The 26,588-nt window shown below is 35.9% G+C and overlaps 2 protein-coding genes across 4 annotated transcripts in view; both read right to left on the bottom strand.

The window, feature by feature from the left end:
* The window catches only part of LOC145663952 (uncharacterized), a 37,765-nt gene extending 27,594 nt beyond the window's left edge, over positions 1 to 10,171 (bottom strand). The window contains exon 1 of one of the 3 annotated variants that reach the window (XM_081730181.1): positions 10,046 to 10,171. The gene's annotated coding sequence lies outside the window, so the exon portion shown is untranslated. Of the gene's footprint in view, positions 1 to 9,952 lie in introns of all 3 variants that reach the window. The other 2 variants (XM_081730180.1, XM_081730179.1) reach the window with 2 other exon arrangements.
* Positions 5,711 to 9,920, bottom strand: LOC145663951 (mucosa-associated lymphoid tissue lymphoma translocation protein 1-like). Its single transcript, XM_081730178.1, has one exon. It carries the CDS (start codon positions 9,778 to 9,780, stop codon positions 7,795 to 7,797), a length of 1,986 nt encoding a protein of 661 aa, XP_081586304.1. The 5' UTR covers positions 9,781 to 9,920; the 3' UTR covers positions 5,711 to 7,794.
* Positions 10,172 to 26,588: the final 16,417 nt, after the last annotated feature.

Here is a 26,588-nt window from a genome sequence, read left to right as displayed (position 1 = left end):
ACGTTAGTTATGTTAATACGGCCAAAAAGAAATATAATTTTTAAAAGTGATACAAAAGCTGGCATAAAATGTACGTTTATGATACAAATACCAAGATGTGAAGTGTCCCGCATACAAAAAAAGTAATTAATATGGCTTGAACGTGAGAAGTTATAATATAAATCAATCACAGCGCAATACCTGTGCAGTACTACCGTGTCATATTCAATATGGGCTAAATGGAACATAAATGTTATAGTGAAAAAGTAAAAGCTATATCATTCCGTTTTATGTTTTTCAAGTGTTTAGTGTTGTTAAAAAATTGTGTTATGAAAATATGTTATAACCACGTAAGTGTTTTAAAAAACTTGTAACAAAAATGACAATAATCGTACACTTTATTTAAATTATATTAGGTTTTATGTTGTGTATCATATTCATTTTATGTAATCACTTTCAGTATTCTTATGTTCGAACACTGGTATTGACCAACAAATGTGGTGGTGTGTAGGTAAGAATAACATTTGCGTTTGCAAGTTCCTACCGTTTAGAGTTTCAGGATTTAAGGATTGGCCAGTACATATCCTCCGAACTCTATACATCGTTGGTTTTGATTTAAGGTAAAACAGTTCCTTTCTCTTTATGTCACTAAGCAATTCCGAACCTTACGTTCCTGAGATTACTTTTTAGAGAATAGCATCGCCATTTATACGTTGTATACACGGAATCGGAATCACATACCGTTCTAAACGGTAACTTATTTTAGTTATTACAAAACACACAACACAATGTTGTAAGTTGCTACACACTCTTATGCTCACAAATCCGATAGCTTTCGTGAATAGTTGGTATGTACAGTCTCAAATTTTACGACGTTTCTTAATCATATTATACGTTCTGAATTAATAACGTATCAAGCTCGTCATACATTTTTCTATTCAATCATATTACATGATGTTGCTCTTTAAGCGTTACTGTACCAATGTTTCACATATGAGTTTGCACTCAGAGACATTTACGTCGTTCACGGTTTGGGTAAGTGGTTAATTGTCTTGTTTCTCTCGTCATATTCGGTTGTAGTTGTTATTACTTCCAACACATTGTGAAGTATTATCGTGTCACAGAATGTTTCTTCCATTGTCATTATTACTTCGGTGTTCCTATCCTTTGTGTGCATCATAAGTTAGTTCATGCATACGCAATGGTGTCACAAATCTGTCTCTGGTAGCTCTGTCTCTATACAAGTGCACAAGCTAGCAGCTGCAATTTACAGAGGTTTAGAATCCAGGTAGATATCGATTTTGGTGTTGAGTTTTGAGGTTACCAGATATAGTTTCCTCACTACACTACTGCCCTGTAGAGAGACTATGTCTGCTACCAGCGATGTATTTGAATGTATTCTTTAAACTATTATAACTATTATCGCTGAAACTAAGAACGTCCCATTGCTGTTTTTTTCTGTTTGGCAGTAAAATCTATAATATAGCATGGTGTGCGTTGAACCATCTTTAGTGATGCCTAGGAACATACTTGTTGGAGTGTGTCGGGTAAAACTATACCGCTTACCTATTCAGGAACAGGCGTGGTATATAAACACAAACTCTGGACTGAGGACGGTGTCTATATGCCACGTTTGAATTTAAATTGTTAAATAAGTCATTCAATACTTAATCATAGGATTGGAATGCTTTTAGGATGTATATTTTCTTTTCGCGTCTGAAGAAATACGGATAGCCGTTCCTATACTCTTTAAAGGCGTGTGTGGCATATAAACACACAGCAGACTGTTCCACTGAGGACGGGTGTGCTATATAAATACAAACTATGCACTGAGAGGAGGATATTTATATGTAACGTTTGAGTTTAATTTATTTATTAACAAACACCAGATGCGGCTCAAAGACCATTCTACATTTGATATATAACAAAAACATTAACAACAAAAAGAAGGATTTGGGGCCAGGGTCTGTTTGCTAGCTACTATCCTGGCATTTGCCTGATAGGATTGAGGGAAATCTGGAAATCCCTGCCAAGATGGTCGGCTCCGGGATTTGAACCCACGACCTGTCGAATGCAAAGCCAACACCCTACCAACTGAGCTACCTCGCTACCATATCTCTCCAGGAATTTACCAAGTTTAATACTCTGTAAGGGCAAATGATTTTTCTTTTTTTTTTTATCCAAAGGTATCTTATTAACTTACTGTTTTTACAGAGCACTCTCTAAAAACAGCTATGGGAACAATGAATGAAGGAATTAGCTACTATGCCGTTTCAAAGACATTTAGGATTCCAAGAGTTACTATAACGAATAAACATAAGAGACAGAAACCGGTAACTATGAAATTACGAGGTGTTACAGAATTTTCAGTAGAATAAGAAAGTGCACTTGACGACTGATAAGATGGAGAAAAGAGGTTTCCCAATTTCAAAAGAAACCATTTTGGATTCTGTTTTAAACTTAGTAGTATCAGCGAGAGACCTCCCAAAATTTAACTGGAAACCAGAAACTTTTCACAGAAGAAAATATTAAACAAGGATTTAAAGAGGTGTACAATTATTTTGAGAAGCAGGAGCATGTTCCAATTTTTTAGGACCCTCGAGGACGAAACTGCCTTCTTTCTTAACCTAAAAGCCGGAATGATTCTGGTCGAACGTGGAAGCAAGATTGTGGATCAAAGTGTTGGAGAATGTAATCCACCAATGATACAGTATATGTATTAGATTGGTTTATTTATTCCGTAATTGATAAGTATTAACAAACTGAATACTATTTATGAAAACGTTAAAATAACACACAAATAGTGAGATTCGCACTTATAAAAGATCTGATGTGTAATAATTAAAAAAAGAAAAAACTGTTGTTTCTCCTTTTGTTAGTATATAGTTAAAATAAATTAAGAAAACTTCTATTTAGAAAGAAATCTTTGTGGGCTTTTAATGGGATAACTTAATAAACCTGGTGGTTGGGGTTAAAACTGATTAAGATTTTACTACTAAAAAAAAAAAAAAAAAAAATAAGTGTAATAACATAATAGAAAGTTTTTGACCGATACCTTGTGAAATCATAGGAACAAATTCTTTTGCTTTGATTATTAAATAAACATCTGTTCAGTTATTTGTTGGGGCCACGTAGTACTTCAATTACGTAATCACATTTGCTTAGATTACGCAAATGATGAAATAATTATGAAAAAGCTGAAAATGTGTTCTATTGACTTGCTACGTAAAATCCACATTTTAAGTCAAGTAATGAAGAATAAAGGTATTGAAATGGTGGCATTAAATGCAAACGCAACACACATTTTGCAGCCTATGGATATTCCAGTAGTTTCGTAGACGCAGAAACTGCAAGGGTAGAGGACAAAGCATGGACCTTTACGTAACTGTGTCTTTGTTTCTGTCCTGAAGTTAGTACTAGATGTCGTAACACCCAAAATCGTCCAGAATGGATTCTGAAAATGTGGATTTTCCTTGGGATGCACAAGCTGTACAGGTTCCCAGATTTGATGGTACAACGCAAGAAAAAGGAAGAGAAATGGTCTAACCGCCTCAAACAATAAATTATGTTGCTTGATTCGAAAACAAAATTGGACCAGTGACACAACTCTTTCATGAAACACAAAGAATTATGGATAGATGCTGCAGAAGATTTATCCCTCTGTAATATTTAGATGGAAGTGAAGCAAGATGCTGTGATATGCCTCACAAAGCAAAATCACCAGCATTATCTGCGATAAGAATGTCAACACCTAAATTGACAATTAATATTCCACATGATCCATCACAGCAACCTATATATCTGAATGTGATACTTTGTTGACTCCACGAGGCAATTTTATCACTGATGTAATATTCTGTATTTCGAGAAATAACAGTTAGGGACGACTCCAGAACCTGTCACTACCACTGATTGTCCCAACAATATCAACTAGGACAGGTTTTGTGCCTCCACCTTTTAAAAGAGACAGGATTTTGACCTGGTCAAACAAAGAATGAAAAACTTCCAGTTGTTAAAACTCATTAAAAAAAAAAAAAAAAAAAAAAAAACGAATTCGCGAAAAAAGAAAACTAACGAGGTAGCTTATGCAGTTTAGTCAAGATAAAACGAATGAAATACATAAATTGGCAGTAAGTGACTCAGAATGCCAAGATGAAGACACTGGTCAACTGACAATAAACAGTGGCGGTTGCAGAGATGTAAAAAGATGAAGGTTTCCTTATTGCAGAATTTTTGTAGGAGAAAAAAAAAAAGCTTCTAAATTAATGTATCTATGTATTGTTCAGCAAGTATTAGAAGATGATACAACCGAAGTAATGGGACTGAAAAGAGTCATTGTAACTAAAATGGAATTTGTGACAAATGAAAGTCATACTTCGTTCACCTCAGAATGTCAAATAATTTGTTTGGGTCCAGTTAGTCGGTGTTCTGAAAATAGTACAGTGACGTTAGTGTGCTGTCTTTTCTTAAGCTGTACACATATTACAGTATTAATGTTACCTGTATTTAGCTTCTTGAGGATGTAATGTTGTTATTCGATGTTTGTGTAATTGTGTGTGTGCTACTCGGTTACGGATACGTTAGAACATAGTTTTTCGTTTACAGTTTGTCGGAGGTCGATGTTATATTTTGAGAGTCATATTTTTACTGTTTTATTTATAACGTGTATTTGCTGAAGTTGTATTTGTATATTGAAAATGTGGTGGTGTAATTGTATTTTTGGAGAGATCGATGAAAATGTAAGTAAGAAGGATTACGTCAATTGCCATGTTACAGCGTTTTGCATTATGCTGGTTTTTTTTTTTTTTTTTTTTTTTTTTTTTTTTTTTTTTTTTTATAAAGATCTCTTTCCTTTCTACTTTTAATTTTTACGATTTTCTTTCAGAAATGTAATCCTTGTTTCACTATTCAGGTAACCATTTGAAATTTAATTTAATTTAGTGGGATACCAACTTAATGAATGTTGCCTATTGGTTTTGTTCCGACTCCAGATCTGCTAGTGAAGGGGAAAGAATCAGATACGATTTCAAGTATGTCACTGTGAAGGAAATCTAAATCCTAGTTGTGGAATACAAAATTATTATTTCTTTCTGCCTTTAAGTAAAAGCTCGTGCCAGCACTTACTTACCTCTAATGTTGATGGTTTTAAGATGATTAACAATTTGATAATGGATTGCTCTTTAGTATTCTACTTTATTCATTTCTATTTTGGTTCAGTCAACAGTCTAATAGCAATTTATATAAATACATACACTTGGGGCCCCATAGCAAAACATGCCGCGATCTGCGATGTGATCTCAGAAAATATGCCGCATCTATCGAGAAAAATTGCAGAGAAAGAAAATAATGAACAGAAAAGTATTAAAACATGCCTGCTATGTGCAGATGTCTTAATGCACGGATGATTCGCATAAAAATAATTTGAACTGTTTTTTTACGTCGCGTAAAGCGTATTTTTAACAATCACAAGTGTTTCTTCAACTGGAACTGATGATTGACGTTATTTTCTATTTTCTTAGGATATAAAAAAAAAGAAAAAAAAGAAAAGAAAGAAAAATCCTTAAACTGCTCTCATTACAAAATACGGTGTATCGTATCATCAATATTTTAAATTTGCTTATTTAGCAAAATTCTTTCAAAAAATGTTTCTTCATAGGTTGTAAATCAAACTAGGGATACCACTGAAAACTGTTTACCATGCTTCATGTAACGCTGTAATAAAAACATAACATCATCATGATTTTTTATTTTGGAATTCCTGCAGAAAATCTTTGACATACAAAAGCTGATCGCAGAAAGACAAAGAAAGTTGTGCCATCCGACATTTGGGATTCTTTAGTATAGTTCTGTAGTTTAGAATAAATTTAAGTGACTAATCTTGCAATAGATATGTTGACAATTCATATGACCACTTACACATCATAATAATAAAAAATTAGTTATAAACTGGGGAGTGATTAATGTTTCTAACTAACTTCTACATGTTAAATGCGTCTGACATGGAGATAATGATGAGGTACCGCAGGCATGTAGCCAAGGGGGGGTACCCTCCTTCGAGACCAGGAATGGAAAAGAATTAAGGAAGGATGAAACAAAATGAAATGAGAAAAAGAAGGATCAGCGTTAAAAATAAACTACAGGAAACTTTTGGTTACTCTTTCTTATGAGGAGATTTGTATTACTTGCAATACATGGTGGTGAGGTGAGCGAGATATCCTGGATGAGTCAGGGAATTTGCAATTTCTAGAAAAGTTACGGAATTGTCAGAATTTCTGCTACTAGTCAGGGAGGTTTCAAGCTTCCGAAAGCATAGTGCCGTTCTGTAACAGCGTGGACATTTTTTTATCATAATTTTTCATCGCATCCTTGCAGTATCAAACATGTTATTTCAAAAACAATTTTCTGCTGTTCTTTTGACCTTCATTTGGAACAGACAGTAGTTGACGGAATAATAAAAACAAAACTTTATGCGGAAAGAAACTCCGTTAGCATTTGATTCAACAGAGAAAGGAACGCAGATATTGTAAAATACTTTACAAGACATTATTGAGTATGTACTGTTTATAATAGTGAATATGTACTTTTTATAATGGTTAAGGTCATAATGAAAGAAAAATTGTTATATTTGAATAAACAGAGGAAGAACGTAATTAGTTTATAATCTTTTTCAATACGTTTTTTTATTATTTTACTGAAGATTTCTTCATAGTTTGTTATTAAAATACTTAGCAACATATCCTCATTTTATTGTCCTAATAAACCAATATATGTTGATAGTAAAGTAGTTTAGATTGATATGATCTTGATCGGGCTCCTGCGCCTTTAGAATTTCATGTCACGCCCCCTCCCTCTCCGTTACGAAATCCTTGCTAAACGAACCAATATATATTCCAGTAAAAAGTTTAGAATGATCGAGTCCCTGGTGTGATGACCACAGTATTTCATGTCACGGACCCCCCCCCCCTCACGAAATCCTGGCTACGTGCCTGGGTACCGGTATCGAATTCTTGTGCAACAACTGTTGGAATCAGGAGCAATTCCAATGAAAAAGTTAAGCTTCACTTTGAACTTTAAAAAAAAATAAAGAAAAAATATTTTTAAAAAAATACTAAAAGCACCTACTTAAGGTAGGAATGTTTTTGTAATAAAAAATAGACTTAAAAGTTTCAGAGAAAAATATAAAACATCGCACTTCTCTTATTAAATAGCAACAGTAATAATAAACGATCTTTAAAAAATCCTTAACGTTTCGAAATCTTAATTCCATTTCAAATATGTTTTACCATGCGCTTATTAGTAATTATACTTAGTTCATTGGTTTGCTTTCTATTACGTTCATTTCTATATATGGTATACATATGTACAACGATATACTATTTACGCCTGGTCAGATTTTAACTTACTACCATAAAGTAATGAAGTAGACTAGTGATTTATGTTATTCCGATTCACTGTTCCGAACACTGTGATTTGTTACATAATTGTCAAGACATTCTGAGAAATTGTAATCGAAACACTGAACGGTGTTTGTCACGAATCACAATTACTCCAAATTCCATACATTAGATTTTAAGATGAAAATCTTATTTATGAAATATACATTTTTAAATTTTTACTCTTAATTGTCTTAGCAAACGTTTTCAATATCCTTCCTTGCATGTACTGACTGAGATGTAGTACTTCAGATAACTACAAACAATTCCTCTTGAAATAAACGATCACGAAAACAGGCACTTTATTTTGTCTTCTTTAACATTGGAAACTCATTAATGTTATTAAACACATAGCCACTAACACACACTACGAAATTTCTTATCATTCCAGCTCCTCACGCCATAATTCACGACTAGCTATCATGGGTAATCCTATCGGTAATATGGTGTTGTCTTCTGGTTGCCTTGTTTCTGTGTTCAGTAGAAGTATGGAAATCATTAGAGGACCCTTAAGTTTTTGCAAATTATGAATAATCAATATATGGCTGCGATCTGTTGTAACAGCGTATGATTTAACATCCTCACATTGCATTAAGAAAGAAAACATCCATGGAGTAATAGTTTCCAAAATAATATCCAATGAATTTAAGAACACTTGCTGATGTGGTTGGAACCTTACACACGTGGATATTTTTTTCTTCAAGAAGCAAATTGGCACTATTTCTGGCAATCTCCTTAACTGTTGATACCCTCTTTTAATGTCTTCATCTCCTTCAACTTTATCCGTTAAACAAAAGTACTTCGTCGTATTATTTACAAAGGATGGCATCTGTTTCCCAGCAGTGTCTGGTGCTTCCTTTTCAATTCCTTTATTTACTTTAGAAAGTACTGTGAGAATATCCACATCATCCCTTAGATGTTCTCTTAAATGTTTGACGTATATACCATTGGCTTCTTCTTTTCTTTCATATGCTCCCATGTAACTTGTCGTAGCATACGCTTGGATTAAATTTCTCTTTGATTGGTATTCAAAAACTTGAGGCACTTCAGAATGGATCGAAGGATTTTCATTCTTATTTGGAACTTTCAAACACATGTCTAACATAATAACAAATAACTGCGGATTTTTTTGCAACACGTCTCGAATTACTTCTTTCTCGCATAAACTATCAGCTCTTCTAAATTTCTCGGGACTTGGCGAATCAACAGGCAACATGTACTTGTCCTGAATTTCAAAACCATGGCCAGCGAAATAAAATAGTGCATACACTCCCTCTTTGAGTAAAGAACAGAAGTTTTTAACAGCGTTTCTCATTTCAATCAATGATAAATTTAGTAATGGTATGACTTTAAAATTAAGCTCCATCAACAAAACAGTTAATGTCCTAACGTCATTAGCGGGAGTATTCAAATCTGCCAGATCTTTGTAAGTCTCATTAGCGATAAGAAGAGCCACCTTTTCTTTAGCTGTTAATCGTTCTGTGTTGTCAGATGGCGAAAAGTAAACAGACAATCGCATTGGTTTTGTAAACGCTTCACCAGCGCAGTTTGTTACACGACAAACGTACGTTGCTTCATCACTCTGTTGTACTGAATTCAGATATAACTTGTCTGCTATCTCCCCATCAAGTAGTGTATTTTCCTTATACCATTCATACTGCGGAGCAGGATAACATTCAACAGTACAAAATAATTCCACATCGGAGCCACTGCAGCAAGCTATGCGCGATTCTGATTGATCACGTATCACTGGTGGTTGAGGTAAAACTTTCACATTAACTGATTTAGAAAACACTTCATTCAATACATTTTCTTGCCTCACGGAACAGTAGTAACGTCCTTCTTGTTCAGGCTTGAAGTTGTCAATGCACAAAACACACTCTGTTTGATCTACCAGTTCAATGTTTTCATACCACCAAACGTATTTCGGAGGTGGTAAACCAAAAGCTTCACATGTTAATACCAGTTGTTCTCCATGAGGGACAAATACTTCCTTGTGTCCTTCACCCGGGTGCACGAGAATTTCAACGGGACGGGGTTCTCTAATTAATGATAATGCTTCATATAACTTGCACTTCTCTAACACTTCTGCCAGCACTCCGACGGTACACAATCGTGCATTTAGTTCTTCAAATAGACAGGTTACAGGCGAACTGTCACGTTCTATTCTTCTGATATTGAATTCGAAGCTGAAACCTCTCTCATTGTTAATTAATCGGGAAAATTCTAGTGCTACTCTTCGCCATGCTTCATTTTCTTCTAATAATAATATTAAACTTTCGGAAATATCATAACTTAGATCATAAAGAAAACTTTGCGGATTAGGCACTTCGTTATTCATGCTGCTCTTGTTATATGGCTCCCTCATCTAATGTATATCCGGGAACTTGAACATTGCGTAATAAAATATTGTACTATTGTATATAAACAAATCACTATGGCAAATAATGCAAGACTTGTCAAGTACACAAAATACACACTAATCATTTGTACGATATTTACGACATTTACACACAACAATAAAGAGAGCAAATACTTACGTTTAATCAACTAATTTACAAATACAATATATAAGAAAAATAAAAGTAAGCTTACACAACGCCACAAATCAATTCAGTGCTTTTTTTTCTTACCCTAGATTTCTGTAATTTTGAAGTTCATTTGTTACTGTAAGTGTTGCCAACTACCTCATTTACGAAGGATGTGAACAATCTTGCGATGTTTGTTAAAGGTCGCACCTACTTGTATCAAAATGCGAACTCAACTGCATACACTGGACACGAAAACCCACGAAAGCGAATTACATCATCATAATTATATCTTTTAAAGATAAAAATTTAAATTTTACGCTTGAAAATTCGTATCTCAAGCTTTTGGGAAAGCGGTTTCTCTTTTCAGCCAAGAAGAAACCATAGCAGTAGACAATGGTACGTGATGTTTAGCGCAGCGTTGCCGAATTGCGGACACCCCTTCTCCTTCACGCCATTTCTTCATTAAGCGCTGTAGCACATGAATTGACAATATTATTCATACTATCAAAAATGTTGTTTTAATTAGGTTTCGAGCATTCACTGTCCATGCTGAAAATATAAACTGAATTAATTGTCTTTTTATTTCATTGGAACTGTTAAAAGCTCATTGCCTATGATAGTTTGCGTTTTGTCGCAGTGTTAAACTGAGTCTTAAATTTATTGGGCTTTATACAGAGTCGTTCTGACGTGTGATTAGCGGGATACCAGTGGCGGCGTAAGGGCAGGGCAAGCTGTGCCCCAGCCCCGGGCCCCACTTTGTGGGGGCCCCCGGACGGTAGGTAAAAAAATAATTACTAAAGAAACTTGTTAGCCTGTGGTACAAGGGCCGTCAAGGTTTATAATTCACAGCTTCCCTAAAAGTAAAAGTAAATATTGATTAATTGTCAATCAATATTACACGAGTAACAGATGAAACAACAAAAACATCTGTCTAATAAAACTAATCAGTCCCGGATTTCCGTATAAGCTTGGGACTCACTCTCTTGAGGACCTGCAAAGAAATTTAAAGAAAAACTGATTGTAGATTAAAAATAAATAACAGTTTTATTATCTTTTGGGCTCCCAAAGAAATTTAAAGAAAAAGCTGAAACGTAGGTGAAAAAATAATAATACAAACGTTTCACTCTCTTGGGGACCCCCCAAAAAATTAAAGAAATGGGCTGAATGTAGGTGAAAAATAAGTAAAATCAGTTTCACTGTTGGGGCCTGAAAGAAATTCAAAGGAAAAAATGTATGTGATTAAAATATGAATAAAATAAAAATTTCACTCTGTTGAATTACTTCAGAGAAATTTAAAGGAAAAATCTGATTGTAGATTAAAATATAATAAAAGAAAAGTCGAAGTATATTGTGTTGTCTACATTCTGCTAGCTTGCTTCCTCAAATATCACTATTTATTTATTTATCAGTTCAAGGGAAGGGCACAAACAAGTGATGAACGTACGTAAAGCTTTATAAAGATAACCAAGAAGTTACGTCGCTTTCTGTGGACGTCTGTGTTCAAATGGCCCTCATAAGGTGAGTTGAATGCAAATGACGATAAGGCGAAGATCAGTTGTTTGTGTGGGGTATATTCAACACACTACCTGGTTGTGGCAGTTCAGCCACACCGTGACTTGCGTAAGGACTGAGTGAACATGGGACCTCCACAGACCGTCGTAAGGGCGTATATGCTGTACGAGTTCAAACAGGAGTCAAACGCCGCTGCAGCAAGGCGGAAGACATGCCAGGCCTTTGGTGAGGGTGTCGTGACTACGTGGACAGAACAGCAATGGTTTAACAAGTTTAAGGACGGTGAATAAACGCTCGAAGACGCACCACGTGCCGAAAGACCAACACATCTACAAAATGAAGATCTTCAGGCAACAATTGAGGCGAACAGTGGCCACACATGTGAGGAGTTACACAATTCAGTGTGAGTAGAGAAACCATTCGGCAGCACCTCCATCAACTTGGGAAGCACTACAAGTTGGTTCGATAGATCCCACATGATTTGACTCTGGGCCAGAAGACAACGCGAGTAACACCTGTGTTTCTTTGCTGTCTCGTCTGAGGAAGGGGTCATTTCTGGACAGGATGGTGACGTGTGATGACAAGTGGGTCCTGTACGAAGCCCCACGGCGCCGTCGTCATTGGTTAGCATTCCATGAACCGGTTCCAAAACAGCCGAAACCAGCTACTCCAGTTGTCCTCCTGTGTGTTTGGTGGACTGCTCACGGCATCGTGCATCGGAAATGCTACCAGCTGGTCAAAGCATCAATGCAACTGTGTACTGTCAGCAGTAGAGCAGTGTGTAAGATAAACTCAGAACTCTGGAGAAAGCACTTCTGAATCGCAAAGGTTTCTCCTTGTTACAGAACAACGCTAAGGCCCACGTTGCTAGGATGACCCAAGACACCATTCTATGCCTTGGATGGAAAACATTATTGCATCTGCCACATTCCCCCGGACATTGGATCGTCCGATTATTACGGTACTTGTTCCATTTCTTGGACAATCACCTTAGAGGACGCAATTCAAATCCCTTATAGAGGTTCAAAATGCACTTGATACCTTCTTCGTTTCACGGTCCACCAAGTTCTACCGCGATAGAATACATGGCCTTCCAGAACGTTGGCAGGTCATCGATGCTGATGGGGACTATTTTTGATTTTCCAGGTACGTCTTAGGTGACATATCGATGTTCAGTGTGGTTGGTAAAAAAGTGACAGAACTTTCTTGGATACCTTTATATTAGGGTACTAGCATTCTGTTCCTAACTAAAAGCTCTTTAGTGCAGACGCTATAGTTGCTGATTCGCTTGCTTTCCTTCTGTCTTTTTTCTTTTGTCCTTTACAAGTTGATTTTTCAGCGAGAGAAACTTTTTTGCTCGGCTGGTTTATCCTTTTTTGCTCTTGTTTTTTGGCGTACTTATTTACACTTCAGCTCACAAATTTAGAGTGAATAAGATGTTCAATAAGAAAACAAGTGTTGAAATGTTCAAAATTAAAAAAAAAAAAAACGTGAATTATGTTATATTTCTTCCTTCTATATTTAGATAGAAATAAAATAGAACTATTTTCTTACTTTGCCAACTTTGTGCAGCAGCCAAATGATGAGAGCGGGGAAAGGTTAAAAGCATGTTTGTTGCTCTGATTTGGTTTTGTTCTAACGGAATGACCTGGATGGCATAGAATTGTTTATATATAATCCGTTCACTAAGGTGTGCTTAAAAACCTAAAGAACAACTTGACCTTTCTCCACAAGGTATACTGAAATATGTATTTTCAATGGGGCTTGAAGCTTACAAAAGTTTGGCAACCGCTCTTCATATTTTGATAACACTACCCGTATCTGTCGCATCATTTGAAAGGTCTTTCTGCAAAATAAAGCTGATAAGACCATACTTACGCTTCACTACGAGTCAAGAAAGACACGAATCCGGACATTCTTTCTATCGATAATGGAATAGCATCTACTTTGGATTTTGATAATATAGTTGATACTTTCGCAGCTACTAAAGCAAGGAAGGTAGCATTCTGAATGCTGGCGGAATACAGGCTAATAAGGTAGTGGAACTATTGCCGAAAGTAGTTTGTTTCAACTTAAGACAATAAAAATACAAAAGCCGTCAAGATCTGCCAATTGACTGGTGATGGGTGGTAATGAAAAGTAGGATGGTACACAACCCATAGTAGAATTCTGTGCTCACATATTTAATCTATGATGTAGCCCTATCCCCAATTATTCAATACATTCAGGATTTTTTGTTACAGTATATTCTAATACTAAGTGTGTTAGTAAGTAGTAATGGAAACAGTTATAAGTGGCAGAATATAAATATGACTGAATTATTAAATACAAAATAATGGAATCATAAAACAAGTGTGAAATCTGGAAACAATAATAAAAAGAACAAACAGGAGAGAAAGATTCTAATGCTTAACTAAAGCGAATGTTAAAGTGAATGGGGCTAATTGTATGAGAAAAATCTAATCAAATAAAGCCCATGTAGCGTAAACTCAGACAGGTGAGATACTATAAATAAACTTATCATATGAGAAATTGTACAGGACAAAAGACCAAAGGCAAGAACCGAACAAGAAAATTCTATAGAAAACAGAACTTACATTAGAAATCGCATCGGTTTTATAATTATTTGCACATTTTTTAATATCAGCTCATTGTTACATTTTGTACGTAAATTTGTCTCTAAATGTATTATTAGGAGCATTACTTAAACTATTCTATCTAATTACAGTACGCTTTTAACCTAGAATAATATCACTTAGGTGTCGGATAAATTCTGGATTCTTCGTTGTAATGTTTTGTTTGTTCTTAAGATTATGTCATTTCTGTCATAGGTTGTAGTTTCCGTTACACTTGTATCCCTAATCCTTTTTCTGTCATTCCCCTTGTTTAAAAATGAATATATACTATATATATATGATATATATGCTGAATGTCACCCCCATTTATTTAACATATCCCAAATTAAGATGGTTTAAACACACACACACCAACGGGAAATGGGGAGGAGGAGTAAACAGAAAGAATAAGTATGCAAATGAATGTCAAAAATAGCAATGCATAAATCATGATTGTTCGAGAAGGGGCCCTGATCTAATTCACTGGCCCCGGGCCCCAGTTTGCCTTACGCCGCCACTGTGGGATACTAAAGAGTTCGACTAACATATGTTTCCTGCGGTAGTCAGATCTTTAGTATGTCTCTAATCACACGTCAAAACGACTCTGCATAAGACGGATTGGGTCTTATGTAGAGTCGATTTTGACGTATGATTAGCGTCATACTAAAGGTTTGACCACTGCAGGAAACGTATGTTAGTCGAACTCTTTAGTATGGTACTAATCACACGTCAAAACAACTTTGCATAAAGCCTATTATATCAGGTTACAACTTTTGTTAATCACTATTTCATAAATTTCTCTTGTAATTTTCCTATATGTTGTGCAAAGGATAATCGCCAGTCTTCCTGCGACGAGGTTTGTTTCCTCGTTGGTTTAGAGAGGACTCCGATCTTCTTCACACAGATCCGAATTCCTTGCTTCATAGTGTTGTCACGAGACGAGACGAGACTTCAGGTTGTCTCGCCTCGTCTCGTGCAAAGCATGTCTCGTCTCGAAAAAATGTGCTCATCCCGTCTCATCTCGAGAGGTTCTGTCCCGTCTCGTCTCGTCTCGTTTTTTCGTTTTGTCTCGTAAAAAATATAGCAGCATACCATGGGAACGAAAGTAAAATGTAGAAGTCTGCACCATGCTAATCAAGATACAACTAAGTTACAAGTATTACCCAGAACAAGACAAGAATTGTCACTGTAGCTACACCGTGAAGCCTTCTCCTCTGGTGTATGTGGTAGTCGGTTCGATCTCGGTTAGTGCCATGTGAGCTTTGTAGTGGACAAACATTGAATGTGTGTGGGGACCGCGGTGGCTCAGTGGTAGAGCGTTCACCTCTGGTGCTTGGGGTCTCGGTTTCGATCCCAGCCCCGCCAAGTGAACTTTGTGGTGGACAAACACATTGTGCGTGGGTTTTTTCGTTTCCTCCTACTTTCTTCATTCCACCATTTCATTCATTACTCATCATCACTGTCACCTTTAGCGTAACCGGCATAACCGTGGGACGTAGAACTCAAAGATTTCATTTCATTTTTCGAATGTGTGTGTTTTCTCAAAGTTATCTAGTATCCTATTACTTTCTTCATTCCACAAATTTCCCCATCATCATCCATTCGGCCAAAGTTGCCTAAAGGTCTTAAAAATAAATTCAAATAAGCTCACAAGGCAAGGACAAATAGTTTACAACATAATATATATTTGCTGTTAGTTGGCTGAGGCTTCTCGACCCTGGATTTTTTTTATTTTTTTATTTATTTATTATTTTTTTTTACATTCTGAAACATTGAAATTTGTTTCACCAGTTTTAATACACGAATATACAGTAAATTGCTCGTAGGTACGTCGAAGATGAAGACACTAATGTCAAATAATGTTTATACGGCAAGCAAAGTTCGATGTAAAGGTGTCACCATCCCCGACACTATCGTATACTATCAGCCCCCTTGATTTATAATATATATATATATATATATATATATATATATATATATATATATATATATATATATATATATATATATATATATATATATATATATATATATATAGAGAGAGAGAGAGAGAGAGAGAGAGAGAGAGAGATGGAAAGATATATAGATAAATAGAGAGATAGATATATGTGTACACTTTGATTTCATATATTCCAGCCTTTAGTTTTCACAGTGTTAACCCATACCAATCAAAAAACTACTTTCCATTTTAGCATATTTAGATTTGTTCCAATTTTTTTTTTTTTTTTTTTTTAAAAAAAAAGAGCTCGGAACCAAATAATTTCATTGAGTAATGGAAAGTATTTGATTGAAATTTTGTATGTTACTGCACAGTAAGTTCTACTTAAAGTGCCATAGTAATGGGAGCTGAACGACACATCGGACGAAAGAATGCTTGGGGCCAGTCTTCACCTCCATGGTTCAAATCTGTTTCCATAACCGCGGGGTGTGTGATACTATGTGGTGGTTGCCCCTTTTGTGTAACAAACTCATGACAGTACACCCAGGTTAGCTAGTGGTCTAAAAAACAGCGTCTGATGAAGCCAAAGTGTTAGGTGGCGAAACTGTAACACGTATGTAGTTTTTTATGTGAATATATTGTTTTGCTCAGCAAATAGTTTGTTTGTTCTAAAAAAAAGTTGATTTTTGGGTGGCCATTTTGGATTAAAGTTTCTTATATTGTCGTGATCTATTCGCAATCATACAAAGTACATCTTCATACCAAGCCGAGCGATATGCGGAGATAGATCATCAGTTTTAAGGCCCGAGTTGAGTCCCGGAAGGGTCATGTGTATGGATTTTACCAGCATTTGTTTTTTCGTATTGTGTCAGGGGGGGAAATCGTACGGGATAAAAGGATTTCAGTCTGAAACAATTGGAGAGAATATCCTCCCCAGGATACTTTCATGGGAGTAAGGAATTAGTAAAAATATAGGATATACATTTTATAGCAGGTTTAAAAATATGGTTTGGGTATCCTATTTCTATTCTGTTAATTATGTTCTTCAATGTTCGAATTTTGATCATTCTCATGACATTTTCTGCTTTCAACGGAGTTCCATGAATATTATACCAAATGTTCTTTACAAGTATCAAGTTCGAAAGGTTTTTTGAAGATAATTCAGGTCCTAATGAATATTATTCACTAGGAAAGGGAAGTATTCCTCTCCTCTCAACATGGAAGCAGAGGGCAATTTCGCACTCTGGTCCGATCTAACATTTCCGCGTAACAAAAGGAAGCCTACTGTAAAACCTCTTCACCTCCAGTGGTATTGTTAGTACCATAAATTTGCTGAAAGCAAACAATTTGAAGGTTTCGTCGACAATATCTTTGCTCTCTTTGTCCTTCGCCCGGCTTCCAAACGAAGAGGCGAATTTTACAACATGACTGCTGTATAATACGCAAGCGATTGGTGAAATGGTAGAAGTGTGTTTTTATGTGTATGTGTGTGTGAGAGAGAGAGAGAGAGAGAGAGAGAGAGAGAGAAGACAAAATTTTAGTTGCAAGATGACATACTTCAATTGCCGTTTTCGGTTCATATAGCAAAAAGAATACCGCCACCAGAGAATAAAGACAAGTGTAGTCTGTTCTGTTCTCTTCCGCCATTTCAGCCAGAACTTTCAACTACAGCCTGTAATGAGTGTAGATCTTACCCAGTTTTCAAATTGAATAGATGGTGGTGGTAGTTCGGTTTCTTGACCTTGTAAAAATCTTCCCTGTTTTTGATTTTGTTTGTCATCATTCCAGCCAGAAATGAAAAATGAGAATTCCTCAATTTACAGAAGGGGAATTGGGGACAAGACTTTAAGGATGATATTCCTGGAAGCTCATGTATCACGATTTTTCATTCAATAGACAGAGGACACTTTTCTATGAAGGCTTTTCAACATGTTTTCTCACAAAGGGGATTTTCCTTTTGCAATCTATATGACCACTGGCAATTTCAATCTTGGCCATTTCCGCCAGCGTTTTCATTTTCGAGACACGAGACGAGACGAGACATTTCACGAGACGTCCCGTCTCGTCTCGTCTCTTGTCTAAAAGAGTTCTGTCTCATCTCGTTTACGAGACGAGACACGAGAAATGTCTCGTCTCATGGCAACACTATTGCTTCACACAGATTAATCAATTATGAATGAATTCTAAAGCTCCTGTTTTTATAGTTTTGGAAATTGGCTTATCTTCTTCTGATGCGAAGTCTTTTTTACCTGTTTTTAATTAAACACAAAACAATAATTTCTGGAACCTATTTAAAACCTGACAACTATTTTTAAAATACATTTTTTATAGCTGGCAAAAAATGTGAATTTTATTTAGTAACAAACAATATGTTATACGAGTAAAGATAAGAAGCCTTGTTCCCGCCAAATTGAAGGAGCTCTCGGCCCCTCGAAGCAGTCAAATTTATTTTAAAGCAATAATTTATGGCGCAATTTACGTAAATACTTGCACGTTTGTTCAGCAATCATAAGCTCATATTTTAAGAAAAAGGGAAATGGATGATGAAACAGTCAAACATGAAACACGAAGAAGTCACTTGCCATAAAAATATAAATAAAATATAGGTATTTTTATAAGGAGAATGGAATGGTTAAGCACGTATACGTAGAAATGAGTTCATTCTTCAGTTGAGGTCTGTCTTGATTCATATGAACACTGTTGTATTCAGTCTCAAATATTTTGAAAAAATAGGTTCAAGGAAACACAAACTGTTACTCCATTGATGTTTTCTTTTTTAATGCAGTAGTGTGTGAAGTATTATTTTAAAATATACAATTGCACTTGTATAGTTGTATTTATAATTATATAATTTTCCCTATACATAGTTTCTATAGGCATGTTCTGTTTACAAACTCATTGTTTCGATACAAACTCATTGTTTCGACTCCAAACAATCCTACATTCGCACAACGTCGAACGAACAATCTAAACATGTTGGGATCATTCGCATTCGCAACTTTTCGTCGATCTTTATAATTCGCATCTACTAGAGGCACTCAAATTCATTTGGAAGTGTTTAGTAATTCACATTCGCAATCTCTTTCGGATACAAAAGGAGCACTCCATTAAAGTAGGCGGCTTTTTCAAACTTATTTCATATCATGACTTTCCTTACGCCAATTGATGTACGAGTCCATTTCAATTGTAAAGGGGTGTTTTGCAGCCAACAACGCAAAGACTCGACTTTATTGTACTTTTGATGTATTTTTTATCTGTATCTCAGCCTGTACAATACCGTACTCATTTGAAGCTATTTGGAATTTTTTTCCTAATAAATATTCACATTTAAAACACAAAATTACTTTTCCAGTTTGGCGCCCTCTTCGTCTGGCACTTCCTGCGAATCTGTAGTACGCAGTATTCAAGATTCAGCCCTGATTGCTTATAAACCGGATAAAGGGAAGGTTTTGGGAAATTCAAATTGGTAGTGAAACAATTAGCAAATAACCTTAAGCAGATGGTTAATCATTATAGTCATGTTAATCATTGTATCCCCTACCTTCATCGGTATTTTAATCCTTCTAGATTAAAAATATAGGTAAGGTCTGAAATTTGGGCTTAAAATCACCATAATTTTGTTCATCTACTGTATAATGAAATTTTCATGTGCGTACCGCAATATTATTGTTCAAATTCCACCCTTAACTGCAGAAGAAAGAAAAAGCCAGACCTAAAAGAGTCATAAGGATCTACAATCATTTTCTCGGGCCGTCTCTGGAATGCAGTGTAGGTTTTTGTGATCAAAAGTGCACAGGGATAATCTTTACCTGATTTAATCCTGTGCGAAGCTCTATTCTTTCTAGATAAAATTAAATTAAATGCCTAATTTTGCCACTTAGTTCTCGTTTTCTGATTGAGTAGGCAATCAATTTGGCTATCAGTGAATGACATTTGTAAAATTCTTCCAACTTCACTCGCAACGAATCTGCGCTGCCTACTGAGATTTAATTTTTTACGCAAATTCGAAATTTGAGCTTGATAAGCTCTGTTGCGGCTTTTTTCGGTTTCTAATTGATTCTTTAAATTATTTAGCTGTGCACGTAATTCTTCGTTTGCTTTTACTAAGTTATTTTGGAGAACATTATCATTATCATATATATTATCACTCGGTACACTTTTACACTTCTTCTTAGGAGATAGTGGCGATTCTTGTAGTATGCTCGCTATTTGTCGTTTCCTCTCTCTTACTAACTGTCGATCACCTCGTTCTGATTTTTGGGGAGAAAAATTAGACGGTAAACTAATTTTGGGGACTGCATCTTGTTTAAGACGTTTTCTGGGAGGGAGTCCATGGAATAATTCATGTTCAATATCACGCTCATAATCATCACTACAAAAATGCGTAGAACAAATTCTACTATTTTCGGGCTTAAAACTGTCTTTTCGTTTCCACCTTACTGCCCACACCACAGAGACCGCAGAAGCCTTCGGGAAATGATGAAAAATAATGTCTTTATTGCAACTTCTGCTGTTGTTCTTATAAGTTGAAACAGCACACTCAGACGACATTTTCTATAGATTTAGACATGCACTCACTCACTCAGCATTAACACATGAATATATGATGACTATGGGAAAATACACACAACAAAACACAGCTCACAACACAATCACAAAACAAACTAATTTCTAACAGAAATGTTTCTCAAATTCTTCTTTTCAGCCACACATGTTTCCCATTATTTTGTATTTGTGTATGTGTGTTTGTCCCTTTAGTTGTCGCCATGTGACGTCATAGTTTGACCACTGCTTCCACGGAGAAAAAAGAGGCGTGTCTGACCCTAGCTTTATATAGAGTAGTCTTGCTACTACATGGTAGTGAAACATATTTTCTCCGAAATCCGGTGTTGCCAAGAAATTCTAGCTAGCTGACAATTCTCGACCAGAGGGGGTGAGTATTTCTCGGTCACTTGAGAAAGGTTTCGACGAAAAAGAAAAAAAAGTAGCGAAGAAACTCCGAATGGTTTGTGTTGTTTTGATTTGACACTTTGACTGGAAAAATCTTCCTTCTTCCGTTGGAGAGGAATGAACCATATGCAGGAATATTGGTTAATGTGTTTATTTTCCCCTTCCCTACTTTGGAGTGTGTATTCTTTTAAAGTTATAAGCATGAATACATCTATTGAGAAAGAAGGATGGGATTTTAACATATACAAAATACTCTGGAATTCTAATCAAATAACAAAGGGGGCGCGGTGGCTCAGTGGTAGAGCGTTCACCTCCGGTTCTTGGGGTCCCTGGTTCGATCCCAGCTCGCGCCGTGTGGACTTTGTGGTGGACAAAAATCGTGCTTGTGGATTTTCTCGGGGTTCTCCCATTTCCTTCCACTTTCTTCATTCCACTATTTTCATTCATTTCTCATAATCACCGTCTCCTTTAGTCTAACCGGCATAATCGTGAGACGTAAAACTTAAAACTAATCAAATAATATCTGAAATGTATTAGGCGCCGTTTCTTCGTCTTTTTTCTTCCATAACCCTGATAGAGAGCCTCTCACGAGTGCTAGAAGCCGGGAACTAACAATCTTACACCATTGCATGTTCCTTGTAGAATAATTGCATGGGGACATGGGAGCTAGATTGTCTGTGCCCAGGACCGGGTGCTGCGAGATTTGCGGGGCAGTCCCCATACATACTTTTGTTTGATTTTTCGTGCTTGCACTGTATTCCATCTATATTCGCCTCTCCTATAACGCTATTGGACGAGGTTTCTTTGATCTTTCTCTTCGGATCCCCGCCCGAAAAGCTGTTCGCGAGTGCTAGAAAGCCGCGGTATTAACAAATCCTACAATATGTATGATACTTGTAGTATCATTGTATGGAGACCTGTGGTATAGATAGTGTGTGTCCAGGTCTGACCAGAGTGTTTGTGTCTGATGAAGAGGACGTTAGGTCCTTGAAACTGTAACACATTGTAAGTATAGTTTTTAATATATTTCATTCTGCTCTGGTCAGAACTGTGTTTTATTTGTTACTCTAAATAATATGCAATACTTTTCTTCAAGACAAAAATTAAAACCTGTAATTGTTTGTTACTTGGGGTTGTTAGCTAAAAGTAACAGCAGTGCTTTCTCAACATGTGTGAGCGAATTGATGTACGAATTCAGTTTACACGATTCTGTTTATTAGAAAAGCCTCCCTCCTTATGAGGGTCAACTACTTGCTTTCCCCTTCTGTAGTAGAAAGTGGTAGGAGGTAGGGGAGTTTCCTATCAGGTTGCCTGAAACAGACTTAGGTTTAAAGCAATGTGCTGACCACACATCACACAACTTATCTTCTTAGTCCTTGGTATCTGTAATTAACTAACTAACTCTATGGCCTATGGATCCCGGAGGTTCAATGCCGTGTTCACAAAAGCTCTCCACTGACTTCTATCCTTAGCTAACTGCATCCAGTTTCTGCTTTGTATTACAATCTCTGCGAGATCCATCTTAATATTGTCCTCCCATCTGCGCCTAGGTCTTCCTAATGGTAGTTTTCCTATTGGTCTTCCTGTCAAGACTTTGAAAGTGTTTCTACTTTCTTCCATTCTAGTTACATGACCTGCCCACCTAAGCCTCCTAGACTTGACGACCCTCACAATGTTGGGTAAACCATATAAATGATGTATTTCCTCGTTATGAAGTTTCCGCCATTCCCGTTCCTCTTGGGTCCGAATATTCGTTTCAGGATCTTGTTCTCAAATACTTTTAGGAGCTCCTCCGTGGCTAAGCGGTTAGCGTACGCGCCTTTGGCGTGGGAGACCCGGGTTCGATTCCCGGCGGGAGCTCGTGGGGTTCGGATTCCACGTTAATCAGTAGGTCCACGTCTCATATAGCCTCGCTGCTGAAAGGGACGCTAAACTAAAAAAAAATCAATCAAATACTTTCAGTCTATGTTCTTCCCTCAGAGTAAGTGACCATGTTTCGCAACCATACAAAACAACAGGCATGATTATCGTTTTGTATATTTTAAGCTTCAAATTCCTCGACAGAATTCGCGACAAGAGATTTTGAACCGAATAGTAACACGAATTCCCTGCTTTTAGTCGACATTTAATTTCTCCGTGAATATGATTTTCCTCTGTTAATATTGATCCTAGATATTTGAAACTATCCACTTTACCAAAAGTATTATTTAATATTTTAACGCATCCATAATTTGCTGTATTCCGGTCCCGACGCACTTCCATGTATTTAGTTTTCTCTGCATTTACTTCTAAACCCATCTCCCTGCAAGCGTTTAATAAGATCTATGCATTTCTTTCTATTGTTCTTCTATCATCACCTATTAAATTTACATCATCAGCATATGCCATAACCTGGTGAATACCGTTCAACTGTAGGCCCTGGTTGCTATCTTTGATTTTCCTTATAGCGTATTCCAGAACGAAGTAAAATAATAATGGCGACAACGCATCTCCTTGTTTCAGGCTATTTTCGACGTAAAAGCTCGTGGACAAAAATTTTCCTATCCGGACTTTACTTTGAGATTCATTTAAACATATCTTAATTAATCTAATTAGCTTTCTCGGTATTCCAAGTTCTGTAAGAACGTATAATGTTTCCCTCCTAACCGAGTCGTACATCTTTCTAAAATCAATCAATAGTTGATGTACCGGGGTATTGTATTCCCACTTTTTTTCGAGTATTTGGCGAATGGTAAATATTTGGTCGATAGTTGATCAATTTCGTCTAAATCCGCACTGATAATCTCCAATAATTTCATCTGCGTGTGGGGTCAGTCTTGCTAATAGAATATTTGAAAGGGTTTTATAGGATGTTGACAGAAGAGAAATGCCTCGATAATTATTAGTCAGTTTTGTCGCTTTTCTTGTAAATTGGAACAATGATTGATTCTTTCCACTCTTGTGGCAATTCTTCCTTGTTCCAGATAAGGAGAATGAGTTTGCGTATCTTGTTCCACAATTTTCGCCTCCAGCTAAAATTAACTCAGCCGGAATTTCATCTACACCCGGAGATTTGTGTTTCTCGCTAATCATAAAAAGTGGCTGAAGAACCGGCGCTCACGGGAAGAGTAGATTTATGTAGAATATTTGAAATGTGTATCATATTTGAACAATCTTTTCGCATTTAGAACAGGTTTTTGAATCGAAATTAAATGATAAAAGCATAGGTGACCCAGCGCTATTTTCAAAACTTGATGTTAAATGGTTTAGCAGCATTGGTATATTCCACTTTTGAACCCTTTTCACCTAGGATATACCTTTAATGGAAGTGACACGGAAGAAACCGACTCGCGTCAACTACCACCTACATTGTAAAATCCATTTGAAAGAGTCTATCAGTTCTCATGATGATTGGATAAATGAGTTTGAGAGTGGAGAAAAATACCTCTCAGGATACTTATTATAATGAAAGGGACATAAAAAATCCAGCTCGAGCCAACTGCTGTTTCATAATTCTTTTCAAATGGTTCAGCAGTTTTCTAGTGATGATGAGAAAAGACAGTCTCGATTGTCTTATTTCCAGTTTTATTTTTACTTTCGAGCAACGATAGGAGATAAAGTATAGCAATAACGGAAAAATCGAGATTTAAAAGAATTTTTAAGTTGGATCGCGTCTACATACCTCAAAACGGAGTTCTGGACATCTGTTCGCCCCAATGAAAATAGGTTAGGTCGCCTAGAAGGCATAATTACGGTTCAACGTATCGAGACGTAATTTTAAATGTAAGGTTTTTATAAGATTATCTATAGTAAGACTATTCATGGCTTTGGATTGATTATTTTAACAAAAGTGTCTGAAGAAGGATATGCTAGATATCCGAAACAGTCACAAATTATAATTAAAAAAAAAGTGAGTTTTTTTCAAATTTTCTTACTACTGCCAAAACTACGAGTAGTTTACTGAACATGAAAATCAAAATTTGTGATTTTCTCGGAAACTCCCTTAACGATTTTTTCATGTTTCATAACAATCTGATAATGTGGGATAACTCATTTATCCTGAAAAATGGGCAAGTAGTTTACTTTTGGAGTGTCTTTCGGACGATTTTTTTAAAATACGATACACGCGTTATATAATAATTTGATTAATAACCCTATAGTAGGGTTAAGTAATTTCTCCCGAATAAATCCGCAAGAGGTAGTTTCTTAATAGGAGTGAGTTTATTATTGATGATATTCTCAAAAGCAACTCAATCGATTTTGTTTAGATATCATTAATAATTCTGTAATGTTGCATAAATCATTTTGTTGACAAACAAATATCCAATTAATAACCCTGATATACGAGGGTGCCATTTGTCACTTTAAAAAAAAAAGTCAATGTAGGTAATTTTTCTCGAATGAAATTTCCTCAAAATATGTCGCTCGTATTTCATGTTGAAGCAATAACTACAGCATAATATGATATACTTGAAGAAATTGGAGTGAGAAAATTTAGGAGTGGTCTGTATCTTATTACATATGAGAAAGTAATTATAGAATTTTTCCTCTTAAAGCGGAAGTTCACCAAATGCTGGAGCAAGTGTGCACTTACTCTTAATAATGAGTTATACTATTTCATCTCCCTAACATGTCGCGAAATACCCTATTCTTGACAAATTTTAAACCCTATTCCTCCACTTTAGCATATACATTTTGATGACATAACAAATGAGTATCGTTTCACTGTAATTAAATCTTCCAAACTATGCGAATTCAAGAAGATTGAAACGCATTCTTGAGATACTAAATCGATTGCAAAAAGCCGTTACTTGTTTTAAAAATAGAAGTCGTGCACGAGTAAATGCTTATTTCTTTTAAGGATTCTGTTAAACCGGAGATTCGGTTAGACAGAACGGTAGTACAGTTGAATTAATATTCTTAATTTTATCGAAAGAAAGTTGAAATAAGCAAAATAAATAAAATTCATTCTTCTTAATAGTTTAAAGTGGTGTATATATTGTATTTTAAAACATACTTTTAAGAATAAATTATGAAATTTGCATTAAATAGTTAATATTACATATGATTTCTTACTATAGACAGATCACACAATAAAAATATGGTGTACTCTGAAATATTAAAATATTGATGTGCTTGAAACTTTTTTTTTAATAGCATTAACATAAAAAGCATGTACCTTTCGTTGGCGAAGGGGAGAAAAAAGCAAAGTGGAATCCCAAACCCATGGAAAGGAAGAAGAAAAAAAAGACGAAAATGATCTCCTAAGCCCACATGCGTAAGTCATAAGTCAGAGTATTTCGGAGACCAGAATTATGGCAACGACGGTGAATACACATTTGCTTACAATGTCACTAGTAAGATACGACTGTTCGGACATTGCCGATACCACCCACGAAGAGCTTTATTGTTTCTGCCACGACTTTAGTAATTGAACGCATGCGAACGATGAATCATTATACATTAGGATTACAACCATTCGAAGGGGGAATATATATATATATAAATTCCGATTAACTAAAATACTTTAGCTTCTTGTAAAATATTTAATCTCTAAAACTCAAAAATACGAATAACCTTTACGTTAGAAAGTGTAAGCGAGAGTTGTAATTAAAGTAGAGAAACCTCTTATTCAAATTTTATATTATAT

This window comes from Thermobia domestica, chromosome 11 (assembly GCF_964235325.1).
Source record: "Thermobia domestica chromosome 11, izTheDome1.hap1.1, whole genome shotgun sequence".
Taxonomy (NCBI): domain Eukaryota; kingdom Metazoa; phylum Arthropoda; class Insecta; order Zygentoma; family Lepismatidae; genus Thermobia; species Thermobia domestica.
This window is presented reverse-complemented; position numbering and strand designations above follow the sequence as displayed.